Here is a 22,750-nt window from a genome sequence, read left to right as displayed (position 1 = left end):
TGTATGCCGATAAATCAGCATCTCCAGTACCTTTTTAGCAAAAGCGAATAGAGAATGAATGGCCTGAAACCCTTGGGAGCGATGTTGGTATGAACGCCAACCTGACCACCCTCCAAGCCCCGGGTATACTATAGCAAGCAACAAGCACATACTGGAGCCATCCAACGATGCGACATTAAAGTCTTTAGGAACTGCGCGGGAATAATGTCGTCTGGTCCCCGGACTTGAAGGGCTTTAGAGGGTTTATCGCAGAAGAAAAACATCGTTTATCCAACAGTCCAATTTCCCGCTTCGTCCCGCATTTACTCCAAGGGAGTATGGTACCTCGCAATCGCGCGTCTAAATCTGAATTCATAGCACTCCTCTACGCTTTCGCTGAAAGATTCCTTTTTATTTTAATTCTCAATCAAGATAACTTAGTCCTGTAGACCCTTTTAAAAAGTCGTATATTTCACGGCCTGAAATCAGACTTCTCTGCTGTTTTTCAGAGGTGCTTCGGTCTGTCTATTTAAACATTTTTATTGGGATTTCAAAATCGACTAGCAGACGCGATTTTGATCGATTTGGAATTTCGAAAAAATGCATTTTCTACCTTCAACGAATAATCATAAACACACTTTTACATTGAGGGATCGTTTCAAGGGTCTTCCAGGTCTAAAATGAGATGATGGGCTTAGACCTTCTTTGCATTGACTGCCCTAGCAATCTGAGCAATGTCTTAAGGAAGTGCACTCAGCGGACCATTTTAACTGTTAGTATTTTACTCCGTCTAACGTTTACAACTATTGGAAATTGTTCTCAGTGTGTTTACGTAAAAAGCAATTTGAGAAAAGAATTTATATTTGCGACCGAAACTACAACCACAATCCGTCCTCAGGTTTTCCTTCCCCCCCCCCCCCCCCCCTCAATCATCCTCAACACTGTGAGACAGAGACTAAAAATGTGGTTAGTTTTAAAGACGAAATGCAAGCAAACGGAAAAAAGGAAAAGGAGAAGACGTAATCCTAATTTATGCGCAAATAATGATGAGCACGACAATATGACTTGTTGCAACCGCAAGCAGACGTGGTACCATGAGGCAAGTCACCAACTCTTTGGTTAAGCAGGCAGGCAGAGGGGAGGGACTGCAAACGAAAAAATGAAATGATAAAGAAATACGAACATTGCATACAGTGGGCAGTTTTGAGCGCACATATGGAGATGAGTCTGCCGATTTGGGTTTTCACAGCCGCGAGGGAAAGAGGAAAGCCTTGAGATTTGTGTGTTAGAAGTGACTGAGGAGTAAAGAGCAGGAGTGGTCAACGGTTGCGGGCTTGGTGTCCGACTCGCACCTTTTTTGTTGAATTGGCTTGCGAATGTGAAGGATTATATGGATTATGATGAGGATTTAACGCAAAATGCATTTATGGCTTCTTTATTAAAAGATGTAAAGAAAAAATTAAAGTGTTGATGAAACCAAATTTTGTGCAGTAAGCGCCATGGCGAGCGGTTTGTTTCACCGGTCGAGTGGTGACTCGAAGGGTTCACACATGGAAATCGTAGTCATGAAGATGCGAATAAAACTCACTGCACTCACGGCGTTGACGACGGTGGTAATATATCAGGCTTTAATTGGGATTATGCGTGAAGGAAAAACCACATGACGCTCAGCAGCCGCCAAATGTGATTCGGACGGACAATCGGCCAACTCAACTGCAAGTAAATATGCCACATTCAATGAAAGGCCCATTGTTTGCCTACTCATGATGCAGCATACTTTCGAGTATTTGTGTATAACGGTAGATAATTGAGGAAAGTTTTGGACTGTCTCTGTTCTGTGCTCTAAAGTGAAACTTATAATGGGCTGACGTGATCGATGACAAAGGAATTACCGATTGAATGGGACTCAAATTGGTTGAAATCGTTTGGACAGTTTACCTAAGGGCGCCTTCTTTGCATTTTATCGATATGCTTGCGTTTATTTCTGCTCATGTGCATATGCCTTCAAGCATTTATCTGAGAATTGGCACGTGTCGCCGCTTTTTGACCACTTCTGTCTGCCGCAACACGCATGGCCGCAATACAAGTGGGCGGCGCGTTTAATTGAATTAAATGTTGAAAAGTCGCTTAAGCGCAGTTTATCTGTTAGCGAACACGTGCACACTTGGGGGAGAGCGAAGTGGCGCTTCTTCAGGGTGCGTATTTGTAAAGTAATGAAAAGTATAATTAAAAATTTTGATGAAATTTCTGAAACCGAATTGCTGTTGATAAAGTTTCGAGCCGACATTCGGGATCATAAAGAAATGTAAATCACTATCAGATAAATATTTGATATGCTGCGTTATTGTTTTCACTAATATCAAACTAATAATTAAGTAAAACTCGTTCGTATGTATGTATGTACATACGTGTATGTCCCATAATAATACAAAGAACCCTACAACCATAAAACACTTATAATAACCAAATAACTTGCCTGAAAGAACAAAATGATCTTCTAGATTAAAAATATTATTAGTTCTAAGAAATATTTATTGACTCGGATAAACACATCCATGAACTGATAATTACATAATTTTTTTAGGCAAATAGTATTTAGTTAAAAGATATTAATACTTAGGAAAATTAAATAATACTCAAGAAGTAGCTCGAAAGCCATTCCCTCACCTCGTTTGGTTTAGATCTGAGTTATTTTCCAACATTTGATGGGACTCCGAAAATTTGTCGTTGCTGCATTTGCCACATATTTGTATATAGAAAGGCCCACTAGTAAATTTCAATCCGTTGATTCATGAAGACATTCAGTCTTTCGCACAAAATCGTCTGTCATATTGAGATGGCTTATTCCGTGGTTAATTGACACAAACGGCAAGATCTTTTTTGGGGGTTGGGCAAAGTAAACTGAAATTCTTACCTTCTTGCATAATGTATTCATCAGGCCGAGTTGTGCTCAATATCTGGTAGATGCGCCACCCGTCCTTCGCCTCACTGACTTTCAAATGCTCTCCTGATATTCCATCGCCTTCAAGGGCCTCTTGGTCTTGTGAATATCTTCTGTTCTAGTCTGGGCGCTTCTTCATCAAATCTGTGACCCGAGTCGCCATTAAAAAGCATTTCAAAATGTTACTTCCAGAACTCAAAACTTCTGTAACTCGATTTCCACATTCGTCTCTGCAATAATCAGTCACATTTTGAAACCATCAAACTCAGTTGTGTAAAGTTCCACGTGCCGAGAATTCTCAGAAAAAAACGCTATTTCCCGCATCATCGCATTTAGCTTCAGCCGCCAACAATAAATAACAACTATTTATTTAACCCAAATCGAAACTCATTTTTTAACCCAGGTCATGACGCATTGCATTATTGCAACATAATTTCAATTTGTCATGCAAAAATATTTACTTTGCATATGAGGAGCCCATCTCCAACAACAACAACAACTACAAACCCCACAATATATGTAATTTGTCCGAACATCTGACTGCCGCTGCGTTAATCGCTTCAAGATCTTTTTCTGCCTCTTCTCGAGTTGTTCTCTTTTTGTTTTTTTTTGTTAACCTCCGTTCTGGCTGCACATTTGTTCCTCACTTGCTTTCGTGCTGATATTGCATGATTTATTATTATTATTATTTTTCTTACATTCACACCCGCCTTCGCTGCTTTATTTATTTATACTTTTGCAATATTCCATTTGCCTGCCAGCGGCTGGTTGACTGTTTTCATTAAAATTGGGTTGAATTTATTTTTCTTGGCGCGCGACTGTGACGCATTGGCCTCCTGGCTGGCCGTTTTGCTCCAAATGCAGCCTGAACTTAACCTGCTTCTAAGTGAGTGCTGCAAGTGTGAAATTTGCCATATTGTATTTTTTAGTGTTTTCGTAGTCTCTTAAATCCATATCCTCTTCACAGCTGCTGTTTTGCTTGTTGCCCTTTAGCTTCCGCCTAAGCTTGCCAGCCACTTGCTGCAACATTTTGTGGTCGTCTGCTGCCAGCTGGGAGGCACAAATGTATTTATTTGTCTGCGGTTTTTTGGGCCTTATTTGTACAAATTTGTTTTTTTTTCATTTTTGCTCAAATATTCATTTTTCATTTCCTTGTTTGCCATTCCTCTACATATTTGTTATTATTCTTTCCTGTATTTGTTTAAGTCTCAGTGTTTATTTTCGTCTGTTGTATCATCATTACCAATTGGTCTTCGACAGTGGAGACCCACTCAGTGACGAGAAGGGGCAATATGCGGGCAACTGCTTCCTATAGACTTCTAAATTTACGAATTTTCTTTCGCTCGCTTTCCCCTCCGTTTGATATTGGTTTTGATTGCCGGGTAATCAGCGACTTTTTTTTTTAATTGTGGCAATACTACGAGGAGAAATAGAAGTTTTCTATGTTCTTTTAACATGAAAGCATGCAAGTGTGTACGCTTGTTAAGGCTTCTTGGCATTCTAAGGCTTCTTTTTTTAGTTCGTCGTTGTAAGTGATTTTGTCCTTTGGAGTCTTAAGTAAATAATCCAATTTATTTTAATCATATTGAGCATCTGCTTATCTGTTGTAATAATGATTTTAAGAAGCAAATCGGATGAGGGGTTTCACATTAAAATTTTTCTCTCTCCCTTACACTTTTTCTCTCTACTTCCGACACCAATACGCACCGCCATAAATCAGTGATAGTTCATTTAAATTCAAAATACATCGCATTGCCAGATCTACTCAGTCATATGTCATACCCTCTGGCATTGCTATACATGCCTACAAACTTATGTACATATGTATATATGTACTTGTGAAATACGTATTTACAGGGGTGGAAAAGTAAATTGGGACTGGACATTTTATGAAATTTTTCCTACTTTTCTTTTGTTCTCTTTATCTAAAAAAAACATGTACATTTCTATTTAAAACTTTGTGCAAATATTCTACAAAATCGCATCTAAATTTTCAGATTTTTTAGAATTTTTTCAATTATGCTATTTTAAGTTTAAGCAAGTTTGATGTTTCTAAAAAATCGCGCTGATTTTTGATAATATTTTTTATATTTTTTAATACATTAGGCTCTTTTTCCATACAAAAAAAAATTCAAACCTATATACATACTTTCTATGGAAGAAAATGCGTGAAAAAAGTTGCCGAAAATCAACGCGATTTTTAGCAACTTAAAACTTACACTCTGTTCTACTAAAATTTAGTGGGTTATAAAAATTACTCAAAAAAAATCTGATTACACGCAATTTTGCTGAACTTTTTAAATATTTTTATTAAAATGGTTTTTGTTAAAAAATAATAAATATTAAATAAACAAAATAAAAATTGTCAAAATTGGTTAAAATGTCTTGTCGCTATTTATTTTTCCACCACTGTAATTATTGTGTGAAGCTGTCGTTATACATACATACACTTCAATTTTATTTTTTCTCCCCCGCCTTAAGGTACCACTGATTTTGTCGGTGATTTATTTTAATTTTTATACGCGCCTTAAAGTCTGGAAATGAGTAATGTACTTAACTGACAGGAATCGTAAATTTAATGAAGGTGAAGTTGTCTGAAGCGCAACATTGAGGGAGTAGTTAGTCCGCAAAATAATTGCAAATTTTTTTTCAGAAAGAAAAACTTAACTCCTAACTATTTTCTAAACCGAACATGATAGCCCAACAGGGCTCCTGTTTGTCCTGGGTGTTTAAGCAGTGTGTATGTGAGCTGGATGCTTTACGTGTAGTCAGGGGCAATAATCGGTAGAAATACTTTTTTGCTGCCTCTGTATATTTCCCAGATGATTCTACCTTTATGTTGGTCGGTGTTTAGTAGAGTACTGCGACAACTGAAATGATGATTCGATTTTGTGCTGTGAGCAAATGTGAGGCAAAAAGTTATTGATTTAATTTTAAACTCGAAAGTCCTGAATAAGGAATTGCCCTAGTAGAACAGCTATTTTGAGTTTCAACTTGGTAAAGGTGCTGCGATTCACTGGATAGCGACTGCGGAATAAGAAGCTTCGGAAGTTGGGAGATGACTCGAGGAAACTTTCAATCGGGGCCCCAGAACTAATGTTGAGAACGACTTGATACAAAGAATACTGCAATGACATTGGTACCTTGCAGCAAACAGACAGACTGTTGAATAGCCTTAAAAATATGAAAGCACTAACAAAATTGAATTGAATTAATTTCGGCGTACATTCACAGAGATTTAAGCTTTTGGATATAACGTCGAAATTTTTTTAAACACCATCGACCTCCTAACCATAACATCCCAATCCCAAATCATATTTAGCTTTAAGTGCACAAGGTTCTAGTTGTAGGTTTAATCAGCATCGAAATAAAGATATATGCCACTTCTATACTTACTTTTCATCTATCATCTTACTCTAAACGAATGAATGAGGAAACTTAAGAAATCAAGAATTCGTATTGATAAACACTCTCCAAGAGGAGAATATGGGAAATCAATGACGTAACAAGCCACTTCCAACCATTCAAAAGTGAACATATTTTTGAGACAGAAACCAGAAACCAGAAAACCACAAGCACTTTTGAATAATCACCTAAATTTATGACCGCATTCCGGATTGCATGTAACTTCGATACATATCTACGTAAGCATGTTTGTACTTGCCAATAGTTTCTTATATAACCCATAAAATTAAATTATGTACATATTTTTTTTTATAGTATGTTAGTTTAATATTTAAACTAAAAATGAAATAATCGTCTGATTGGAAATTGGAAATTGTATAAAATACCGGCATAGTTGGTTGTCAGGCAAAGGAAAGGAGGTCATTTTCTCATTTTTCCCACAAGTGCAATAACAAACAAGGCAATTGAGATGGAAATATGTTTTTTGGTATATACATACTCGTATGCAGATGTATGTTGGCTGGTATTTGCAGTTTTACGAGAGCATCCATTACACATACACATGCACGTGCTTTTAGGTATGGTGAGGTACCTGTGTGAAGTTAGTGTGAAGCTAGCACAGGTCACATATTTTTTGGCAATTTATGGCTTGTAGAATAAAGCACAGTCAAAGAGCACATGTTAAAATACTATATTGTATGCATATATATGTACATATGAAGGCACTTGTGTTTGTGGCCTGTGATTAACGTGGTTTCCTTGTGCGCCGCATGACCTCCTCTGCCAACAACAATGGTCAACAGGTTGTTTGACAATATTCGTAAGTGAATATCTTGCACTTGCACAAGCATTCATACTTGCATATGGACATCTATGTGTATGTATGTATGTATGTATGTATGTACGTGGTCACGTTCCCATACGCTGAGGCAATATTTTATACAAAAAAAAAAAAAAGTTCAATATGCTGAACTCGATTATTACATATATTTGTGAAGTTGGTCAAGTGAAAAATTCGAAATCAGCCAATCACATTAAAAAAAAAAAAAAGATGTGAATGTGCATGGTGCATATGGCTATCTAATAGTTTCCATATATGGTCGAACATAAAAATTGATTAAAAACTAACAACTTATGGCTTTTGATGTTTATTATAAAATGTGTTTAGCAATGTTTGTTAATTTAAACAGAAAACAGAGCTTCTTGAACTTTGAACTAGCTGCCACAAAAAATATATGGGCGGGCATAAAAACGAATTAAATGGAAAGAGCACGAATGAGAATGAGTCAAGTGGAAACAATTAGATAAAATAAAATGGGAAATTGTAAAATATGTTTTGCCTAAATTAACTGGTTGGTTACTAATATTTTGGTGGTGAACCAAGAACACCATTGGAAAGATATTGTACCATAGATGATAAGAGTTTTTATGGTTTCAAAATTGATTGGAAATTACGGCCAAAATCGTTTTTTAAAAATGAACGTAATTATGTATAGTTGTTGTTGCTACCTGTTCGCATTTTGTTTTACTTCATATTTAAAATTAATCTTTTTTATAGAGATGATGCAGAAATAAATGATAAAAACGATTAAGACAAAAAAGGGAAGACAAAGTTGAAGATGAAAATGAAAACAATGAAAAATACATAAGAATCAGGTAACTGAAAGGGTAAGAAGATTTATTGAAATTTTCGATAGGAATCGAAATAAATTTAGTAGGAGATCCGAACAAAGGCACGATCTTCACCCATCTGCTTAGTGGATGAAATCTACTTTATCTGAAATTTAAAGTGTTAAGAAATATTTCGTGAGTGAGTTGGCTGAAAAAATCCTAGCCAGGATATTTTTAATTAAATATTCAAAAGTTATTATTTTTTTATTTTATTTTGCACTCATTTGTTTAATGAACAAATTACATATATACCAATCGAAAGCATAAAGCCTATGAAATGTGTTAAATAGATGACGATAGGTAGGTCAGGAAAAAATAGACAACCCAACATTTTCACATTCTATAGGCGTAATACTTTAGTTTAGTATATAGTTTGTTCATTAAACAAATTAGTACACAAGTTAAAAAATACTAATAATTTTTGAATATTTAATTAAAAATATCCTGGCCAGGACTTTTTCAGCCAACCCACCAGCAAAATATTTATTAACACTTTTAATTGCATAGAGAAAAGATTTCATCCATTAAACAGACGGGTGAAGGTCAGGTCGTGCCTTTGTCGGATCTTAGACTAATTGAGTCATCAACATTTTTTTCATTAAAAGTTATCAAGTTACCGCAATTTTTATCGAATCATCAAAGTTCAAAGGTATTGAATTTTATCGAGTTATCCATGTTTATTGAGTTTTCCCAACGTATCGAATTATTGAAATTGTTTATTGTTTATTGAGTTGTCGAAATTTATGGACACAGAAACTTAGTTGTCGAAAAATCATGAAATTATTGAAATTTATCAAGGTAGAGAAATTTATCAATTTATCGATATCTATTGAATTATCAGTATTTATAGGGTTAACGAAATATACCGAGATATCGTAATGCATAGAGTTCTTTGAATTTATCAAGTTATTGATATTTATTGATTTACTGATATTCGTTGATTTAGCGAATCGAAGTTCTTGGAGTTTTCAAAATATATCGAGCTATCGAAATTTCAAGGATATATAAGTTTATCGAGTTATCATTGCTTATCGTGTTATCAGAGCGTAGCGAGTTAGCGAAATTCGGCGATAGCTTTCTAAAAATATGGAGCTATCAAAATTAATCGAGTTATACAAATTTATATAAATTTCAAAATTTTATCGTGTTATCGTTTTACATCGAGTTATATAAATTTTTAAGTTATCGAAATTTATCGAGCCCTCGAAACACACGGTTATCCAAATTAGTCGCGTTATCGAATTTTATTGAGTTTTCGGATTTTAGTTCTTTGAAATTCATCGCATTATCGACATGTATCAAATTATCGAAATTTATCCACAAACATCGGGTCAATTACAAATCCTGCCAAAGCCCTACAAAATTTACGAAGGTATACAAATTTTTAGTTACGTTTTAGCCCAAAAGCAGGAGATTTTCCGGTAAGTACCCTGCAGGAAATTTAATTAGTTTGAAAGTATACTATAAACTACTTTATTTTCAATGATAACTATTTGAAATTCTCACTATTTTACCTGCAACGAACTCATTTATTTATCATGGCGATGTCCTAGGAAGTAGTCAATTGCCTTCTCCTGCATGTATTTTCAACTACTTTAAAGTGAATTTGGCTTAAGTAACTTTAAAGTCAGTAGATATGTTTCGTTTGAACACGTTTTCGTTCTGCACTTCACAGATACTTTTTTTTCATACTTCCAAGACACAATTTGTTTTTTTGAGCAAAAAGAGTACACAAATTCAAAACATTTACTCATTGCATTTGTTTTAAAGTAGTCTTTCAATTGATTAAAAAAAAAAAAATCACTTGTTACCGTCAGGGTAATTTTGTATCTTATAAGTTAAATGACGTGCTAAGTTAGAAAACCTCTCCAAGGCGACGAAAAAGTGACAATGGAACTACCTTCTTTTCTTATATCATACTTTGAAAGTAAAATGCAATACATACTTCCTTGTAGATACATTTGCACATACATATGTATGTATGTGAATAAAAGACATTTATGTAGTGAGTTAATAAAATATGCTTAGTCCTCCAGACAGAAGCGTGCTTCTCATGAAGCTTCACAAGCCTTGAATCCTAGATTTTTATTGCATTCGTCTGCGGTTGCTGTCTGCAACAATATCAGCAAGACAACAACAGAGCAATAAATTAAAAAAGTTGTGAACATATCAACAACATCAGCTGCGACAATACATACATATGTATATATATATGAAGCAAGTAGAAGTGCAAGCCTAGCCTGGAGTGGCATGCGAGTAGTTCTAGGCGGTAAGACAGACAGCCAAAGCGAAAGTGGCAGACACGAATAATGTATGTATAAACTACTTGAAAGACGCAGCGTTGGAGCGAGCATAGGCACAGGGAACGCAGCCAAACTAATAAAGTTGTACGGGTACGCATAGCGAATAATTTGTTTGCAACAGCAACAACAACGGGGAAAATAGCAGTTGCAAACATACACACTCACTCGTATTACAGAAAGCACAAAAATTTCAGAAAAAAAAAAAACAGAAAAAAAACTAAGAGCTTTAGAGAAGGATACCAAGAACAAAAACCAGCGTTGGGTAGGAGTGCGAGCGGAAACTATTTACGAGCGCATATTAAAATGCGTTGAGAGCTATAAAAATTTGTTCTGCTCAAGCACAGAATAACTAAGATCTCCGAACAAATGAGTAAGAGCGCTGCCGCAACGTCGCAAAACAGTTTGTCACTCAGGGAGTCTGTCAAAACTGTCGCCACTGTCACCACTGTCACCACTGTCACTAGCAACGGCACTAAACTAGCAGGACATGCCCCACTGACGGCTACAACAATATGAGCTAGCATAGTAACAACAACAACAGGGTTGACATCGTGCATGCCAAACAACTACTGGCAGCCGCCAGCTGGCGAAGAAAGCAGTCGCTGGCAGACGGGCGCATGGCGTAACGTGTGGATGACGAAACAATTGGCAAAAAAGGTCTGTAGATTGTTGCAACAAACGCATGTTATAATATTGCTGCTTTTGTAATTGCGCGAAGCAATTTGCTTGCTACGAAAAAATGCTACTTAAAATGTGTAGTAGCTGCAATGACAAAGCAGACAAAGACAAGAAACTGAACGCCTTCGATGCCACATTTGCAACATTTAAATTACCGGCAACGCCTAGATGTTGTACAAGGTTGCATTGCAAGGTCTTCTTCGGCTGTGGCAGTGACAGTGGCAGCAACAACATGTGATCAGCGTAGACAATGAACTATAATAGTGGGTAGTCAGTCGTCTTTGTCGTCATTTCAGCGCTGCTGCTGCTATTTTCATTGTCTACTATTTTGCTTGCTGGCGGTCTTTGGAGGAGTTCATGCCACAACCAGTGCATAGGCGGTGTGTGAGTGGCATTGGCGCTGCCACTGCCATTCAAGTGGTGAGATAATAATCGCAGACACATTGGCACCAACGATAGCAGGGCAGGCATGTGCACGCATGTGTTGGGCGTGTGAGCAAATGCAAGTTTCTTGAAGAATTCATGCATGCCTTAATAAGATACATGTGTAGATATACACACGATCTGAAATAGAAATAATAGCTGAAAGTAAAATCTATACGCATTACGAATGGAGTGGAGAGTCCACTGCGGGTATGGGAGCAAGACCCGCGCATCAGCGCCGGAGTACCACTGGGGTCTGCGTTTAGACCTTGGCTGTGGCATATTACGTAACGATGTAACCTTAAATTAGTAGACGAGGTTAAAAATTTAGCTACCTCCTCCTATGCCGCAGTAGCTCTGACCTGATGGCTGGGGTTGATGCTCCTTTCTTTTCAAGTTCATCGACCATCCCATTCCCATTTCCATACCAAAATGGCCTTAATAGCCACCTTAATGTCCGTGAATATCGCAATGTTCTGGTTCCAGTGGTTGCATTTGAAAATGAAGCCCGCATATCCCTCTTTAGCGTATATTTCTCTACTCGGTTGGACGTTTGTATGTTCTCTCATTGCTGATAAATTGACGCGTTGCGGTTCTTTGGAACGTCCGATTGGACTGGCGCCAACTGTAAAACGGCGAAATGGTTCTCGAAAAAGGCTAGCATGGTCGTAGCGATATTACTTAACAGATAGAGAAGTAGTGAGCTGTAAGCCCTGCAAGAACTGATTATGGAGCGTGATCTATTGGTACGACATATAGCCGCCAGTGGCATTAACGAAGCCCCAAGGTGTACATCTTGCTTGGAAAATTAGGATGGTACAGATAATTTTCTCTAGGGCTACCCAGCCCTGGCCAGACTGAGGTGGTACATTTTTGGGTCGGATGCATTGCGAATGGACGAGCTTATTCCTTTTCGTCTCCATAAACTGCTATGATTCTTACTATGGTAAGTTTGTAGAGAGATGTAATAAATTCCCACCAAACCTTTTTCCCCCTTTATTTTAAATCCTTGCCTTAAGTAAGTGAAGAAATTGTTTTTGGTTTGTGCAATCCATACTAGGTCCAGTCTAATGCCTTTTCGTGTGCTATCAGTTGTTGCTTTATCCGATGCTTTTCGGTTATAAACAGCTGTCCAATTGTCGTTAGTATAAAGTTTAGGCGCAGTTTCCTAGGCGTGTGTTTTCGCAGTAATTTTTCTTCTAGCAAGGCGCCCAGGTATTTAAGTATTTTGACGGGATTTGGATGAAAACGCCCCTCCCACAACCCACCGACTTACCTTTTAGAAAATTACAATTTAACGAATAGCAGATTTCCCATTTGAAAAAATCTGCAGTCAAGCGGCAGTTTACAGTTGTTTATTATTCTTTTAAGGCGTGCGCGCATTCATAGTTAAAATTAAATTAAAAATCCTATTGAAGCGGCAATTATGTTGACAGCAAAAACTTAACACAAGAAGCCACTTCGAGTGACTTATAAGGAAAGTGTATATAGATTTGAGACGCCATGTGACACTGCACACAACTGTATATACATATTTATGTGCCTGGCTATGTAAGTCTGAATTTGTGCAACTTCACGGCAGTATTTTTAATTGCAGTTGTAACAACAACAAAACAAAAGTATGCAGACATTTAATACAAACATATGTAGATACATAACTCGGTATATAAAACGAAGAAAAAACTGCAATCGTGCAAAATATTCGTAACTGGTAACGCGTAACACATGTTGCATGGTGGCGTGTACATTAGGGTGGTCCAAAAACAGTAAAGTCGGAATTGTAATGCTCTCATCCCCTAGAACTGTTTTATATCGAAAAAAGTATACCCCTATTTTATTTTAAAATCAAATAGTATTTAGAGGTCGCTCAAAGCGCTCAAAGTTTTCCATGTGGATGGGAAAAATAAAGAAATGGTATAGAATTCTTGAAAAGCAATATTTTTCTATCGGAAAACTCTGGTTCTCTTCAGGAGACTTTCAATAATAATGCCTAATTGTTTATTTAACCATTTTTTAGTACTAACGATTTTTTTATTGGTCGCCCCATTGCATTTTTCGGGTTTTTTTTTTGGTTTCTGGCGGACCTATAAATTATAATTTGCGATGAAAAAATTGTTAAATAAACAATTGGGTCTTATTAATGAGAATCTCCTGCAGATAAATAGAGCTTTCAGGTAGAAAAATTACATTTACATTTAAAACTTCGGGCGCTTTGAGCGAGCTGTAAATATTTTTTGATTTCAAAATAAAAAAATAAGGGTATACTTTTTTCGGTATAGAACAATCCTGGGGGGGAGAGCATAAAAATTCTGACTTTACTTTTTCCACATGCATTTTTGGACCACCCCAATGTACATACATACTCGTCTGGCTGCATCAAATAGCTGCTCGTGTTGTGGCAACTGTGACGCATGGCACGTTCATACATAATAAGCTATGTTATGGCACTAATTTACTCGCTGTTGTTTTGCTTTTTTATTCATTAGTTATTTCTTTTCTTTTTTTTCGAGTGGCTGCATCAAAGTGCTCGGCATTCTTGCTTTGGCCGCCTCATTGTTAAGTTTATTGCATTAAACTGTTAATGTTGCTGCTGTTAATGAAAATTAGTCGACGGCAAATGCGTCTAATTAAATTAGGGCAAGCTCGCGAAGAGATGCAAAGACTTTTAACCAGATCTTTTTGCAAATTCTGTGAGCTAGCAGATATTTCTGGGAAACACTTTAAAGCAGGCGCCAGACAGTGGGAAAATTTTCCTTTTTTTTGCTATAAATTCTCATATCTCGAGAACGAGCACGGCTAACGAAACAAATTTAACAGAATTTTAAAGTTTCGTTGGATTAAAATTAACTTCAAAAATATCGGTTTTTATTTTTTTCCGTTTTGAGCTTCAAGCAGCATGTAATGAACGTTTTAAAATCTTTCTCACATATGCATGTTTTAATTATACTTGCGACACGGAATCTATTTTCTTGGTCGCAAGAACCGAAAAACACATTTCCAATTTGTATTTGCTTTAATAAAAAGTTCAACTGACGTAGCCGTTGTGTTTTGGTGCTACTACGATCGAAAGTGCAAAAACAAAAATTAAGAAGTCCTTTATCTAAGCTTTTAGCCATTTTGGGATCCGTGTTTATTTCGCTAGCTGTTCCCGTTCTCGAGATAATCCATTTGGGCACAAAATAGTTCATTGAACACACTGCGCGTCATTCGAATTTATGAAACAAAAGTTCCAAAATACTTTTCTTCTAAAGGCAGAGTCAGAAGATTGAGCATTTGCTCAAAAATTTGGTGTAGTTGGTAGGGCAATCGTGGAATAAAAAATTATCGGTGTTTGCTAAAAAAAAGTTTCGTAAATTTTTTTATTTTTTCACCAATAAGCCAAGGTTAAAATTTTGTAATTGTGCGAAACGGTGTCAATATTTCGCTTAGCAACTATGAAGCCTATTTTAAGGAGGAGTTTATCAATTCGTCGGAATATTTTGAGTTTTTTTTTATGTACATATGTTACTGCATAGCTTTTGGCCATGTTAACCAATTATTATTTTTTTTTTCAAGGAATGATGGTACCTCAGATGTGGTCCCATATTAATTGGGTAATGAAGAAATTAACGGTAATCTTAAATTTTTATATGAGAATTGAGATCGGTTAGTTTTTTGCTTAAAAATTACTCGTATTTTATTAAACATCACTGCTGATGTTAGACAACGCCCTCCGGTGATTATATGAAAAAATATGTATACATTTATGTACGAGTATTTAATTTTATTAGGCGCCGCTTACTCAACGTCTGGTTAACTACAGGTTAAACGTAGTTATCGATGTTCTCAACCCCCTGCTATATGTTATAGATCGAAGATAACGATGTTTAACATACAGTTAGTGTTAAGCAGACATTGAGTAACTGGCCCCAAACCAGTGAGTCAAGGGTTGATACGAAGCTTTACTTCCACACATCGTGCACACCAATACCTCGTGACTCATTTCGTTTTCCTCTGTGTGTGTGTTTGTATGTCAAAGGCTTTCAAAAATTATTAAATTAAATTTTTTCCCCAACAAATGTTTTCTCTAGCCCACCAACAAATAAAGCTTTATTGATATTTGTACATACATACATACTTTACATTCATTAACAGCAGCCAAAAAGGACGCACAAAACGATCTCATACTTCAGCTGCAATCCTTTCACTACAAACCCTTATATTTTGAAAGCGCTCTATTGGCTAGCTTTTAGTTATAACTTCTTCCTTTAAACTCCGCTGCAGCACCGCATTGCATTGTTTATTATTATTTTTGTTTTATTTGAAGAGCCTGCCAGAAAAACCAACATCAACAAGCCTTTAAACAAATGCGCAAATAGAATTTCAAAGAATATTCTGAATTCTAATGAAATTTTTCACTAAGCTGTTTTAGTGTTTTTCTAAGGGTTGCACTCGCATATTTTCGTGTTGCATGCAAAGTGCTATGCGCTGTTCATTTTTTACCCTACTCCCCTTTTACACACATACATATTATCGCCTATGGCCATTTGTTCGCGCTTTGCTTTTAATGCGCAACGTCTGTTTTTCATTGATAAGCCGACGACGATGCGTTGAAAAGTGTTTTGAATGGATTTTTTTTTTTTATGCGGCGCTTTTGGAATGCGCATTCACAGCTCTACCATCAATATGTTGCGAAGTTCTTTTCTTGCTTTTGATTTGGCACAAAATTTCTTTTGATAGCAGCACTGCGTCTTACTCTGCTCTATTTGATTTCGGGGGATTGACGCAGTTGTCGGAGAGTGAATTAAAATTAGCTTAATTCAATGCAGATGCAATGCAGTGCAGGCGGGTGCTTCAATGCACATCAATACATATCCATCCCACTGTGCTGCATGTTTTCGAAATTGGAGCTTCACAGAACTAACTAATTAGGTAGCAACAGCAGCATAAAGCAGAAAAGCGAATTAAGCCGCTCAAAAGGTGGCATCTTTAATTTGGTTTAGTCGTTTTTTCCATTATCCATATTCCGCTTCAATGAAATGGTAAATTATAAAGAAGAAACTTTGATATGGAAGTAAAAGAGTTGATTCATGTTGATTCTTATGCTTCTTGGTTTTTAGGCTTGAGCTCAAAAAATACTTATTTATTTATTTAATTTACTTATGGAAAGTTCAACCTTAAAGGCTTTGGAAACAGATTTTGTTTGTGACGGCCACGGTCTTGCTCGCGTGCTAATTTTTTTTGTTGGTTTTTATAGATTTGGCGACGGGCAGAAAAAGCTCTGAACGCATCTAAGCAAAATATAGAAAGCTTAAAAGGGCTTTGTCCTCGGGCTAGGTAGTGCCCATCGCCGGTATAGGTGAAAGCTCGCTCTGCCTCACATTGTGTTGTTGGAAACAGTGTAAAAGCCTTAGATGGATAGCATTTGTGATAATCTGAGAGAACCTTTTCTCTATACTAGCGCATTTGAAATCTGTAGAAGGCTTTTAAAAGCTCTCGTGGGATATATTTGTTGGCCAGAGAGCTTTTGTTTTAGCCAGCTGTATGTCCAAACAGAGCTTTGAAAGTGGCCAACTCTGATTTAAAATTTACGGTTATTTCTGGGACTAAATTCTTTTTGGCTATTTTCTGTATTTGTAGGACTTATTTGAAGCATTTCCAAATTTTTTCCTGAATCTTTCGGAGTTTATCGTAATTTTTTGGCGGATTCATCTTTCTAGTTCTGAACTTTTTCCTCCATGTGGTTGTTGTTATATTTCTCTCTTTGCGAGAGAAGCGCAACAACAATCACATGGAAGAAAAGCTCTAAACTAAAACGATGAATCCGCCTTAAAAGTCTGAAGTAATGTTAGATCTAAACTAAACTTTTAGCCAGTCCGTTGCTATTCAAAAACAAAAACAGAAAACTCTACCTTCTATTAGTGCTTTAAAGACTGATTTCTTGATCAGAATGACAAAATGGCAAAATCGAACAAAACTTCACTGTTTTTTTTATTATAAATTTCATTCTCTGCACGGCCTTTGGTTTTTTCTGTCACTTCGAAACCGCAAGCAACCAGGAAGTTCAAGTACATGAATGTTTAAAGAATTTCGTAAGAAAAATCTCAGCAGCTATGAAAATCTACGCTCCGGTTGCAGTGCAACGCGTTCTGCGCCGTAATGTTGCAGCTACAAAAAGTTTGCCATCAAACCTGAAGAACACACACAGCCGCGCTCAATGAAAAACTACCGAAACCACAAGAAATTGCGCAGACTGGCAGTGACAGCTGTTAGGTGTCGGGGAAAGAAATATGTAATAGCAGCAGTCTAAGAGATAGCAAAATGAGAAAATAAAAACTTCTCCCACGGCAGAGTTGGCGAGTTATTGCAACTCGACTTGCATTTAATTTGCAATTTTAATTTACAGCTCTACTTGCTCCAACATTCGGCAGCAATCGAGGCGGCGGCGGGAGGCGTCTGTTGCTGTCAGAGGTTTCAGGACTGCATGCTGTTGCTTAGGCGCCCAATCGCAAATAAGGCTCGTGTTGATATGTCCTGCGGTTACTTTCTGCTTAACATTTCAATTCATTAGAATTAATTCGTTGTAGAAGTTGTTCAGCTGCTTGTTTTCTTTTCCCGCCCTTTGTTGCTATTGTTTTTGTGCTTTGCGAGTTATTTCTCCTCTCCATTTCTTTTGCATTATTTCCGATTCTTCTATTTGTTGCCAAACAAGTTAAACAACCTAATGATGCCGGTGGGCTACAACATGTTTCCTACATACGAACTGACAGGCGACGTGTCTGTCAGTGGAGGGAGTTGAAGAAGAAAGCCCGAACTGCCTGCAGCTAGACAAAATATTCCATTCTCCGTATGTTTCCTGTTGCCACTTTGTGCTGCTCCTTCTGGCAGCTGATCTCGTGACTCACCACTTTGCCTATCCAAGCGGGATTTATTAAACATATGCTTGTGAATATGTCCATTTACATGGATGCATATGTGTGTGTGCGTGTACTTATTTATGTATATGTCTACTCAGCCAGATGAATGTTTTGCAGGTAAATTAGCAGCAGCCATCTTCTTCCGTGCTGTCTTTGTTGCGTCGTGTCCACACAGCTGAACTCCAGTTACAGTTACAGCGCCAGCGCCCACATTGCTCAGACGTCCTGTTGGTTGGGGGTTACTCATTCGCATTGCGTGCTTTTCAACGGCTTTCACTGCCGTCGTTTAGCGTTGTTTTCCACTTCATGACAGCTGCTGAAAACATTTCCTCTGTGTGTGCACTCCACCCAAGCACAAATGCGCTCGCTTCCTTGCTCCTGCTGCTGCTGCTGCTGTCGGCCACACGACCTATTCAAATTAAATGAAGTAAATTCCGAATTTCCATTCCTATGATCGCTTCATTCGTTGCGATGGCTTAGGTTCGCTGGTTGCTCCCCCCCTCCCTTCCAGCCCGTTGTCCGTCTCTTGTTTGCCATAGCGCTCATCTGCAACACGTCCGTCTGACGGCCGCCGTGGCAACAAAAGCAAGCGCCTCACGCCAACTTTCTAGGCCGCTTAAACATTTGGCAGAGTGATATTTGTGCTTGCGGCCTTTTCTGAATCCACTGACTTTACTGAATAACTGTTTGTATGCACGTACTTATATATGTATGTGTCGAACAACTGTTTACATGACTCTGACTGACTGCTAGCTTATTGGTTTGTGCGCGGTTGACTGCCGTTTGTGTGTTGTCTATTTACCTCTGTCTTACCGGCAAGCAAGCGCTCTGGTATCCACACCGACAGTGGCACGGGTAATGTCACGAACCCTCCGCCGACCTTTGTTTGTTTTGTTTGTAAATATTTACTACTCAAACTCCGCCGCAGTCCGTCGGCTTTAGTAACAGCTTCGAGTAGTTGTGGAAGCGTTATTGACGTGTTGTAACATGGTAATAAATCAATCGAAGTGCTGCAACATGTGTGCACCGGAACTTTGGAGTTCGAAATTGGAGTTGGCGATGACATCGTGCCTTTATTAAACGTAAATACTTTAAAAGCTCTAAAATGAATCCATTGAGAACGGAATGCCCTTTCGGCTGCATTGCAGGTAATTCTAAACAGATGCCATCGCCGTAAACTGAGGCAGCTTCTCATATTCAGTTACCTCAAGTAAAATGAAAAACTGCCTATATCAGGTTTGAATTGAAGGATTGAACTTTTCTATAATAATTGGTTCGATGTAAGTATGGATACATTTGTTCTTTTGTTCAGATCTTTAAGCAAAAGAGGGAACAGCACGCCAGTCATTTCTCTTCTGTGCTAACTGACGCCAATTGGAAATGCCAAGTGAAGCCAAGTCCTTCTCCACCTGGTCTTTCCAACGCAGAGTAGGCCTTCCTCTACCTCTGTTACCAGCGTCGCGGCCCGCGTTGAATATTTTCAGAGCAGGAGCGTTTCTGTCCATTCGAACCCAGCGGCTACTTTCGGATAATGGTATCTGCTGCAGAGGTTATGTGGGCGAAATAGTCATGATAGCTAGTGGGAACCTCCAGGGCATCTCCTGCGGCAAACACAATTCATAGAAGGGGCTTAATAATAACGTCACCAAAACTATAATGTTTTATTTAACCATAAGGGCAGCTCTCCCGCCCCATGGGAAAAGCATATAATCTTAAGTAGACTTACTGTACCTGGGACTGATCCTTTTCAACAAATCTATAAGGCAAAAAACACCTGAGCGCATCCATTTCTAGAGTCGCGAAAACGTGCAAACGTCTAGCAGGTAAAATCTGTGATCCCAAAAATCCTTAGAAATCATACATTTTATGGGACAATTTGTCTCAACAACTACCCCAGCTATGCCGAAGCAGTCAATCTCAAGTTTGATTCTCAGGAATACGTTAGCACTGGAGGTAATTTCAAAGCTGGAGCCTCTAAGCTTAACCAGCAGCTGACAATTCGAACTCTACAAATTTCATCAGAAAAAGTTTCCGTGGAGAAAGGTCTTTTCATCTAAAACGCGGAGGACCTGGACTCTAGTGGTAGCCAGGTAGCTCGAAAATTCAGGCGACTGTAGGACATGAACTAGCATACCAGCGCCAATGGTACATGAGAGTATTTCAGGGGCAGTTTTCGTCATCACTTTATGGGTCGAGTATAAGCTGAGCATAAACTGTCGCAACGATGACTATGGCAATCAAAGCTGTTCCATCTGTCAAACTCAAGCATTTTTCGATATTCTCCGTGTGCATAGACAGACTTAACTTCCATTTATTTATGCCTACCAGGCCACTAGAGAATATAGAAAAAGGTAGCCACTCTCCCCATTGAACCCTTCCTGACATTGGATACCAGCATAACAAAAGAATAGCTTAGGAATGAAAAAAGCGCAAGGAGTAAATGCAACTAGTGACGCTGCAGAAGGCTATGCCGTGTAAAGTTCTTGATTGGGGGATGTAATTTAAAGGAATTTGAAAATCCCCTAAACGATAACTAAGAAATCTGAAAAGGGTTCTGCAGACTAAAGATTTATTTGTTCAATTAAAGTACTCTGCCAAATATACACCGTTGAATCTTCTAGGCGAATGCAATGATGTGTCCTGGAGACGAGAGAAAAATATAGGCCTCACATGGCCGGAGTACGTGCATAGCCATTCCCTACAACCTTTTCTTTTCTTCACAACACAGGAAACAATAGATAGATAGGTCGCAGTGGAGTCTAGTGGTGAAGTGTTTCGAGTGAGATCATCTGGCTTTTAGTTCCTTTGAAAATTGCGGTGACCGTCATCGAAAGTATCGTTGTGGCAATTAGACTCACTCCATTATCCAAGTTAGGTTTTACACTCCATTAGAAAAGACGGAAATTTTTGTCAGGTTTTCTTAAACTTATGGACTATTCGCTAAGAATTTTCTGTGATAAGCTTCTCAATTGCGCTGGCATATGCGAAATGCCGAGCTTGGGAAAGTTATTCTACACAATGCAAAAGAAACTAGCTCTATTTATGACCAGTGCGGATAAAAGAAAGCCCCTGGACATTTCGTGCCCACATTAAGTTTGCATAAAGCACACCGTCACAAACAAAATTTGTACCGTGGAAAAAGCTAGAACACACAGAGTAAAAGTTCGCTACGCTTTCTACTCTTCTAACTATAAGTTTTACGTGGCGGGTATATGTAGCTCAACACTGGCCTTAATGTATACAACATTAGATGCAAAAGCTATTTGTGGTTTCTTCTTATTATTTTATTCACCTACGCATTTAACGTGGACTTCTCAAACGGTGTATCCCATCAATCGGTAAAATAAGGAAAGTCTTCTATTGCTTATTATTCTCTAATGTGTCAGGTAGTTGGATATAAAATAAGTTATATAATACACTATAAGCTCTTCAAACCGAAATAAATTTTTCGAGTGGTTTAAGGCTTCAATCCAAGATGTAGTTAAATTTTTGTGCATAAAAACTATGTGCATTTGCCACAAAATGCCCACAGGACACTGTATAAAATTGCTACAAAAATAATGTTTGAAAAAAATTGTGAAACGTAAATTTTACATGCAGTTGGCAGCAACCGCGCAGTGGTCGCAGTCACTTCAATGTCTCTTACATTCTCGCATTCTTAAGTAAATGTGTGAAATTTTATTGTCAAAGCTAGCACAAGCTTGAAAAGCTCAACTTCTGCAGTGCAACAATTTTTCGTCCTTTGCAATTTCGCGCCGTTGTCATTTTGCCATTTTTTAAGCGCTCCTCACTGAAACTGAAGTTTATTTTTGACTGTTTTTTTATGATGCTCATCTGGGCACTTCACTTCCGCCTTTCACACACACACACGCACGCACACAAACTAATAACTTTTCTTTCTCTTATCTTTCTACTTGCAGACGGAACTCTCGCATAACTTGCAACAGTTGTCGGAGAAGGCACGTTCCACCACAGAATTCATACAGCGATTAAAAGGCATGAGTGACAAAGTGACGGTAAGTGAGTGCCTGCGGCTAACTAAGCAACCAACGCGCGCGATTCGGCTGTTACTATCCTCGCTCTACTCTAGGCGGGGAAGGGAGGTGGGGCGAGAGAGTAACGCAAATGAAACTATGACTAGAATACTTTTTCATATTCGGGCTCTGCAGGGATGTGGCAACAGTTATGAAGATTTGTAGTTGCTTTATCGCCATTTTTTGCTTTTAATTTTTCAAATTCTTTGCTGGCTTTGATGGGAAATATTAAAAGCATGAACTGCTGCAGGGCACTTTGGCGCGACAGTTACAAGCTGCCAAGTGTTCGAAAAACGAGTTGGTTTCTGCTTTTTTAATATCTATGAATTTGTAATTTTTTTCATTAATTTTATTTTTAACTAAGGAGCCATTAACGTTAAGCCGAAATTCCTATAGAGCTGTGGCATTAAGAAAACCGAG

The 22,750-nt window shown here is 37.9% G+C and overlaps 1 protein-coding gene across 1 annotated transcript in view; it reads left to right on the top strand.

Moving 5' to 3' along the window:
- The window catches only part of LOC118742146 (E3 ubiquitin-protein ligase TRIM9-like), a 69,890-nt gene that overhangs the window by 2,343 nt on the left and 44,797 nt on the right, over nt 1–22,750 (top strand). Inside the window, exon 2 of the mRNA XM_036474107.1 lies at nt 22,217–22,312. Within this exon, the coding sequence (XP_036330000.1) occupies nt 22,217–22,312 (96 nt within the window). The remainder of the gene's footprint in view (nt 1–22,216; nt 22,313–22,750) is intronic.

Source organism: Rhagoletis pomonella, unplaced genomic scaffold (genome assembly GCF_013731165.1).
Source record: "Rhagoletis pomonella isolate Grant_MI unplaced genomic scaffold, Rhpom_1.0 Rhpom_scaffold_00006, whole genome shotgun sequence".
NCBI classification, from domain to species: domain Eukaryota; kingdom Metazoa; phylum Arthropoda; class Insecta; order Diptera; family Tephritidae; genus Rhagoletis; species Rhagoletis pomonella.
Note: the sequence above shows the minus strand (reverse complement) of the source record. Positions and strands in the feature narration are given on the sequence as shown.